This window comes from Equus quagga, unplaced genomic scaffold, assembly GCF_021613505.1.
Source record: "Equus quagga isolate Etosha38 unplaced genomic scaffold, UCLA_HA_Equagga_1.0 HiC_scaffold_5739_RagTag, whole genome shotgun sequence".
NCBI lineage: Eukaryota > Metazoa > Chordata > Mammalia > Perissodactyla > Equidae > Equus > Equus quagga.
The window spans coordinates 1-7,977 of NW_025794110.1; the positions used below are offsets into that span (position 1 = coordinate 1).

A 7,977-nucleotide genomic window follows, 5' to 3' on the forward strand; every position below is an offset into this window, starting at 1 on the left:
GCTCCGGGCGTGGCGGCCGTGCTCGCCTTCCCCGGGGCGCGGCCCGAGCTGCTGCAGCTGCACTTCCTGGCGGCCGCCGCCGAGACCCCCGTGCTCAGCGTGCTGCGGCGGGAGGCGCGCGCGCCCCTGGGCGCCCCGGTACGCGCGGACGGGCGCGCGGGCGTCAGGGCGCGCGGGGCCCCGGGGGTCGGACGACGGAGGCCCCGGGATGCTCTTGGGGGCGCGCGGACCCGGGGGTCGGACGAGGGAGGCCCGGGGACGCTCTTGGGCGCGCAGACCCGGGGGCCGGATGCCGGAGTCCCTGGGGCGCACGGGACCCGGACTTCCGGACCCTGGATGCAGAGGCCCCCGAGGATGCCCAGGAGTCCGGGTGACGGGGACCGTCTCTCGGGTCCTGGACCCCGGATGCCCCCGGGGCGTAGGGACCTGGAACCGGAGGCAGGACCGGGGGGACGCCTCTGGACCCCGAGGGCGGAACCCACAGAACTCGGGTGCAGACCCCGTCCCCCGGGCCCTGGGGTGGAGTCCCGGCCCGGCAGCCGCTGCCCCTTCGGTCCCCGGACGCGCCCCCTTCCCGGTCCGAGGGCGCCTCCCGGTCCCGGCGCGCAGGGCTGCGGGGCTGGGACGGGGACGCGGGTCTCCTTGTTGGCTCTCCTGCCGGGCAGTTTTGGGGGCTGCGTGTCCAGGGCTTCCTCCTTCCAGGGTCCTCCCTGAGACCTCGCCACCCCACAGCCTCCTCGATGGGCCCCTCGTGTCCCGGGGCCACCCTGTCACCCCAAGCCTCTCTGCCGTCCTCCACCCCCTCCGGGTCTTGGCAGTTTCTTTTCTCTTCTTGGTTCCACCCCCAGGCCCTGACCGGGGTCCGAACAAGGGAAAGATGGGACAAGGAGGACAGAGGGTGTCTGGCAGAGCTGTGGGGACCCGGCTGTGCCCCAGGGAAGGCCCCCTCCAGGGCCAGCAGGGAGGGGCCCAACGTGGGGCACGGGGGCTGGCAGGGCCTCCCTCCCTCCCAGCCCTCCTGGGAGCCCCTTCAGCCTGTCCTTGTCCTCGGGGACGCCTGGGGTCATTACCCGGTGGTCCCTGTGGCAGGCGGGTCCCCTCACCCCTGCCCTCCCAGGAGAGATGGGGACCCAGATCGATGCCCGTGGCGCCCTCTGCTGCCACCTCCCGGAACTGCACCCCTGGGGGGACTGTCGGGTTTGGGGGGACTGACTCTGGCCCCCAGGGACTGAGCAGCTTCCCCAGCCTTTCCCACAGCCCGCGGCGCCCTGTCCCCAGCGAGGGACACCCTGCCCACCTTAGGTGTCTGGCAAAGCTCCCTCGTCCTTCACAGGTTCAGGAAGTCCAGAACTTTCTGGGTGCCGCTGGGCACCGGGGGCCCCTTGGCCCCTGGCTTGGTGGGCACCGGGCGGTGGTGTGTCAGGAGGGGTCCCAAGAGGAAGTGCTCTGGCTTGGCTCTGAGCAGGAGGGCATCGCCTAGTTCACGATTACGGAGCCTCAGTCCTCGGTCCTCGAGGGGCTCCCAGATGGGTGGGGTGGGCGAGGTCAGGAATGGGGTGAATGAGGGAGTCCAGGCTGGGAGTGTCCAGAGGGGAGCCCGGGTTCTTCCTGAGGGGCGAGGATGTCTGGATAGAGCAGGGACAATGGGGCTGGCTTTTGAAGGATGTGTAGGAGTCGGCTGGCATAGAGGGAGAAAGGGATTCCAGCTGGGGAACAGCATGTGAAAAAGCCTCAAATTGGGGGACCACCAGAGTGGCTGGAGATAAGAGAGCAGGCCCTGAATGCCAAGCCAAGGAGGCTGGGCTTTGTGCTGACGGCAACAGGGAGCCACAGAAGAGTTTAGAGCAGGAGTGGGTCTGGGAGGAGGCAGGTGTGAGGTCCAGTTATCAAGGGGACACCTGCCGATGGGGGCGGGAAGGGGCTGGTGGGACGTGGAGGCGGCCAGTCCCAACGGTGACCCACCCCTTCCCAGAACCCGTTCCACCTGCAGCTGGACTGGGCCAGCCCCCTGGAGACGCTGCTGGACGTGCTGGTGTCGGTGCTGCGGGCGCACGCCTGGGAGGACGTCGGCCTGGCGCTCTGCCGCGTGCGGGACCCCGGCGGCCTGGTGGCCCTGTGGACAAGCCGGGCTGGCCGAGCCCCGAAGCTTGTGCTGGACCTGAGCCGGCCGGCCGCGGGCGATGCAGGGCTGCGGGCGCGCCTGGCCCCGCTGGGGGCGGCGGCGGGGGGCGCGGTCCCGGTCCCCGCGGCCGTCCTCCTGGGCTGCAAGGCGGCCCGCGCCCTCCGCGTGCTCCAGGTTGCGCCCCCCGGGCCCCGCTGGCTGCTGGGCACGCCGCTGCCCGCCCAGGCTCTGCCCACCGTGGGGCTGCCGCCCGGGCTGCTGGCGCTGGACGAGGCGGCGCGGCCCCCGCTCGAGGCCACCGTCCTCGACGCCGTGGAGCTGGTGGCCCGGGCGCTGGGCAGCGCGGCCCGCGTGCAGCCAGAGCGAACCCTCCTCCCAGCCGCGGTCGACTGCGGCGCCCCGCCACCAGCTGGGTCCGAGTCCTCGGGCCGTTTCCTGGCACGGTGAGTGGGGACCCTCATGGGGGCGGCTCTGACTGCGGTTGGGAAATGCAGCGTTATTGGGCACTTGCTGTATACAGGGCACTGTCCCCACGAAATGGGTAATTCTGTCCTTGTCTTCGGGGGAAGCAGAGCCTGAGACGAGGGTTCTGGTTGGGGGCTCAGGGTGGGAGCAGGAGCTGAGCAAGGAGGTGGTCTCACTGGAGTGGCCTCGGCCTGAGCCCCCGCGGGCCCTGGAGCTGAACCGCCCCCCACAGTCAGCAGCACGTCAGGTCTGGCGGTCAGTCGTTGGCTCGGGCAGGGCTGTGGTCACAGCCTCCAGGTTCTGGGGGCTCTGGCCGGTCCAGGGATCTGGTGCGGGGGACCCAATAGCGTCCACTGTGGTCCCCAGGTGTGCACTCAGAGAGGTGAGGGGCGCGGGGGGTCCGTCGCCCGCCCCTGACACCTGTCCCCACCTCCCGCCAGGTTCCTGGCCAACACGTCCTTCCAGGGCCGCACGGGGCCCGTGTGGGTGACCAGCTCCTCCCAGGTGCACACGTCCCGGCGCTTCCAGGTGTGGACCCTCCGCCGGGACCTGCGGGGCGCGCCAGCCTGGGCCACCGTGGGCAGCTGGCGCGACGGGCGGCTGGAGCCGGAACCGGGGAGCATGGCTGCGAGGCCCCCACCCCCTCCAGGCGCCCGGGCCCGGCCCCGGCTGCGCGTGGTGACGCTGGTGGAGCACCCGTTCGTGTTCGCCCGCGAGCCGGACGAGGACGGGCAGTGCCCGGCTGGCCAGCTGTGCCTGGTGCCCAGCACCAACGACTCGGCCGCCCTGGACGCGCTGTTCGCGGCGCTGGCGGCCGGCTCGGTGCCCCGCAGCCTGCGAAGGTGCTGCTACGGGTACTGCATCGACCTGCTGGAGCGGCTGGCGGAGGACGCGGCCTTCGACTTTGACCTCTACATCGTGGGCGACGGCAAGTACGGCGCCCTGCGCGACGGCCGCTGGACCGGCCTGGTGGGCGACCTGCTGGCCGGCCGGGCGCACATGGCCGTCACCAGCTTCAGCATCAACTCAGCGCGCTCGCGGGTGGTGGACTTCAGCAGCCCCTTCTTCTCCACCAGCCTGGGCATCCTGGTGCGCACGCGGGACACGGCCTCGCGCCTGGGCGCCTTCACGTGGCCGCTGCACTGGTCCATGTGGCTGGGCGTCTTCGCGGCCCTGCACCTCACCGCGCTCTTCCTCACGCTGTACGAGTGGCGCAGCCCCTACGGCCTCACGCCCCGTGGCCGCAACCGCGCCACCGTCTTCTCCTACTCCTCGGCCCTCAACCTCTGCTATGCCATCCTCTTTGGCCGCACGGTGTCCAGCAAGACGCCCAAGTGCCCCACGGGCCGCCTGCTCATGAACCTCTGGGCCATTTTCTGCCTGCTCGTGCTGTCCAGCTACACCGCCAACCTGGCCGCCGTCATGGTCGGCGACAAGACTTTCGAGGAGCTGTCGGGGATCCACGACCCCAAGGTGGGCGGCCACACGGCCCGGGGGGGGGGTGCGGAGCTGGGAGGCCGGGACTGGCCCCAGGTGGGCGTCCACTCCTGTGTACGTTTGTTGAGCACCTGCTGTGTGCCAGGCACTGGGGACGCAGCTGGGACAAAAATGAGGCAAGGTCCTCGTCCCCAGGGGGAGATGGCAAGAGTCAAGACAGAGAAAATAGCTGGTGTGTGTGGTGACAAAGAACCAGGGAGAAAAGTAAGGCAGAGGGGGGACACAGGGAGGGCTGGGGGCCGTTTTCTCAATGGGGGTGACATCTGAGGGACTTTTACGTAGGTGTCAGTAGGACCGTTGCAGAAAAAGGGCACAGCCATGCAAAGGTCCTGGGGCGGGAGCAGGGTGAGCGAGGGGCGAGGGCATGGAGGGGACAGAGGGGGCAGGTCATGCAGGTGTCGTGGATGCAGGAGGACCTGGGCCTCGAAAGTGGGTCCGACCGAGACAGAACTTTGGCCGGGAGCCTTGGAGGGCCGCAGGCAGAGCAGGGGTATGCCCCACTCCACACGTTGTTCTTTTTGAATGAAAAATCCTGAGTATTCCTGAGTAGGGAGCAATGGACACCGGGAACCAGCCCATCGCCCAACTCCACAATCATGTCCCTGCCGATTGCGCCCACACCCAGCCCCGGGCGCTGGATTATCGTGGACACAACTCCCAGACGCTGTGTCATTTCCCGTAAACATCCCGGGGATGTTGGCAAACGTCAGGGGCCGGTTTTCCCGGTTGTCTTTTTTTTTTTTTTTCACGGTTTGTTTGAATTTGGACCCAAAACACGCCAACACGGCGGATGGTAGAAACCCCTCGACTCCCGGTTCTCTCTCCATCTCTTTTCCCCGCCGATTTGCTCGTTGGAGAATCGTGGGTTTTTGGTCCTGTGGCGTCTCCCACTCTCTGGACGTGGCTGGTTGTGTCCCCTGCGGGGTGTCTAGCCTGTTGTGCTGCCCCCCCCCCCCGCCTCTGCCCGTTTTCTCCGTAAACGGGCAGTAAAGCCCAGACGCTGGGCTGGCAGATGGGCTGACCGCTCGCCACGGGCATGGTTACCTTTCAAGTTAATCACAGTGGATGGAAGCGCTCAGCAGCCATGAGAGGACAGCACAGGGACAGAGCGCTTCCACCGCCAGAGACTGGTAGGTGGCACTGCTCTCGGGGCTCAACTGACTTGGGTCTGCCTTTTTTGTTTGTTTTTGGGTTTTTTTGAGGAAGATTAGCCCTGAGCTAAACATCTGTTGCCAATCCTTCTCTTTTTTGCTGAGGAAGACTGGCCCTGAGCTCACATCCGTACCCATCTTCCTCTACTTTATATGTAAGATGCCTGCTACAGCATGGCTTGACAAGCGGTGCCATGTCCGCACCCGGGACCCGAACCGGTGAAGCAGAACACGCGCACTTAACCGCTGCGCCACCGGGCGGGCCTCGGGTCTGCCTTTTTGGAGGAGGCCCCGGTCACTGTGACCACCCGCTCGTTCACTAGAAGCCTGCGCCGACCTGGGGTGGCACCCACACCGGCCGAGGGGACTGCGCTGGCCCAGGAGGGATGCTGGGGGGACGGTGGGCCCAGCCTGGTGGGGACCACAGAGGCCCAGAACAGTGGGCAGGGCCCGGGTGTCCTGAAGGTGGAGCCCACAGGACGTGCGGACGGACGGACGGACGGACGGACGGACAGACGTGGAGAGGAGAGGGAGAGGAGAGGGAGGGAGGAGCTGCGCTGACGAGATGGGCACCCGGGGTTGGGGGGCAGATCGGGAGGGGGTCTCGGACGTGGTGAGCTTAGGGCGCCCGTGGGACCCCAAGGGGAGACGGGAGGAGGAGTGGGGAGGAGGGCTGGGGTTCAGGGTCAGATCTGCGTGGAGAGGGACGTGCGGGAGTTTACAACTGCGGTTTTCAACTTGGCGGTTCTGCCCCCCGGGGGACCCTGGACCACGTCTGGGGACGTCTGTGGTTGTCACAACTGGGGGCGCTGCTGGCATCGAGAGGGTGGGGACCAGGGATGCTGCCCGACCCCCCACAGCGCCCCGGACGGCCCCCCAGAGAGTGACCCGGCCCCACGCCGGCCGGGCGGAGGGGGCCGTCGGGGCGGGGACGGCCTGGCGCTGACCGGCGGGCGGCCCGCAGCTGCACCACCCGTCCGAGGGCTTCCGCGTGGGCACCGTGCGGGAGAGCAGCGCCGAGGCCTACATCAAGGCGAGCTTCCCCGAGCTGCACGCGCACATGCGGCGCCACGGCGCGCCCACCACGCCCCACGGCGTCGCCATGCTCACGTGAGGCCGGGGCGGGGCTGGGGGCGGGAGGCGGGGCTGGGGGCGGAGCCAGGACGGGGGCGGGGCCGGCGGCGATGGCGGTGGGGGGGGCGTTCTGGGCACGTTGCGCTCACCGCACCCCCGCCCCGCAGGAGCGACCCCCCCAAGCTCAACGCCTTCATCATGGACAAGGCGCTCCTGGACTACGAGGTGTCCATCGACGCCGACTGCAGGCTGCTGACCGTGGGCAAGCCCTTCGCCATGGAGGGTGAGAGGCCTTGGGGCCGGGTGATCTGGGGCAGCGGGGACCCGTCGAGGGCTCGAGGGGGCACAGCGCCCCTGCGGCTGTTCTCCAGCCTGGCCTCAATCCCGCCCCGGCCTCCGCCAGGCTATGGCATCGGCCTCCCCCAGAACTCGCCGCTCACCTCCAACCTGTCTGAGTTCATCAGCCGCTACAAGTCGTCAGGCTTCATCGACCTGCTGCATGACAAGTGGTACAAGATGGTGCCTTGTGGGAAGAGGGTCTTCGCAGTTACAGAGGTGGGATGGGGCCCCGGACACAGGGCGGGGGTAGGCGTGGAGGCCCTGAGCCTGCGTGGGCCTTGACTGAAGTGGCCAACCCCATGCTGATTTCCAAGATGTGGATTTGTCTGCTTTTGTGCACTTCTATTCATCCTGCGAAACCCCAGCTTCAGCGCCCTCTCCTCCATGAAACCTCACTCCTTAACAAGGAGCCTGAGCCTCCCAGTCCAGCTCCACAGCCCCAGGCCCCTCCCTCGGGTCCCACTCTCGCCTCCCCCAGGCCAGGGCCCCCCAAAGGGCTGACGTGACCGCGAAGGGCTTGCCCGCGTTCGGCCCGCAGACCCTCCAGATGGGCATCTACCACTTCTCGGGGCTCTTCGTGCTGCTCTGCCTCGGCCTGGGCAGCGCCCTGCTGAGCTCTCTGGGCGAGCACGTCTTCTACCGCCTGGCGCTGCCGCGCATCCGCAGGGGCAACAAGCTGCAGTACTGGCTGCACACGAGCCAGGTGAGGGGCAGGACGCGGGGGCGGGCGCGGGGGGGTGTGGGGGAGGGCTCCGGCCCAGCCTGACCCCAACGCCGCCGCCCCTGTCCGGGCTCCTAGAGGATCCACCGCGCCCTCAACACGGAACCGCCCGAGGAGCCGGAGCCCAGGTAAGGGCCCCGGGGTCGGTGCCCACCCCCCAGTTCGACGCCCGCCCTCAAGCGCCCCCAGCCCCACGCGAGGACCGGGACAGCTCCGCCCACGCCAGCCGCGCCCTCCTCGGGGACTCTGACCCCGGAGCGCAGGGCGGGCCGTGGGTGGGCGCGGCCGACCCTGCCCTGGGCGACACCGGCCCAGCCCCGTGCGCCCCCCCGTCCCCAGGGCTCCCGAGGAGCAGCGGGACACGCCGGCCGCCCCCGCGGGTCCCGGGCGCTGCACACGGGTGCGCGGGGCCGTGGCGCGGGAGCGTCGCGTGCGCTTCCTGTTGGAACCGGCAGTGGCCGCCGCCGCCCCGGACGCGGACGCCGACACCGACACCGACGCGGCCGGGTCGCCCGAGGGCCCCGTCTGGCTCCGCTCCAACGGCCGCCCGCCCGCCGCGCCGCCCACGGGCGCCCCCGGGCCCAGCGAGCGGGAGGCGGGCCCGGCGG

General features: G+C 69.4%; 1 protein-coding gene across 1 annotated transcript; it reads left to right on the plus strand.

The window, feature by feature from the left end:
• Positions 1-3: 3 nt before the first annotated feature.
• On the plus strand, positions 4-7,964 carry GRIN3B (glutamate ionotropic receptor NMDA type subunit 3B; the record flags this gene model as incomplete). Its single annotated transcript, XM_046649373.1, has 9 exons — positions 4-138; positions 1,973-2,565; positions 3,028-4,060; positions 6,200-6,345; positions 6,477-6,592; positions 6,713-6,864; positions 7,187-7,351; positions 7,448-7,497; positions 7,709-7,964. Coding segments are annotated over 9 exons (2,646 nt in total), but the record flags the coding sequence as incomplete, so codon positions are not given.
• Between the last annotated feature and the right edge of the window lie 13 nt (positions 7,965-7,977).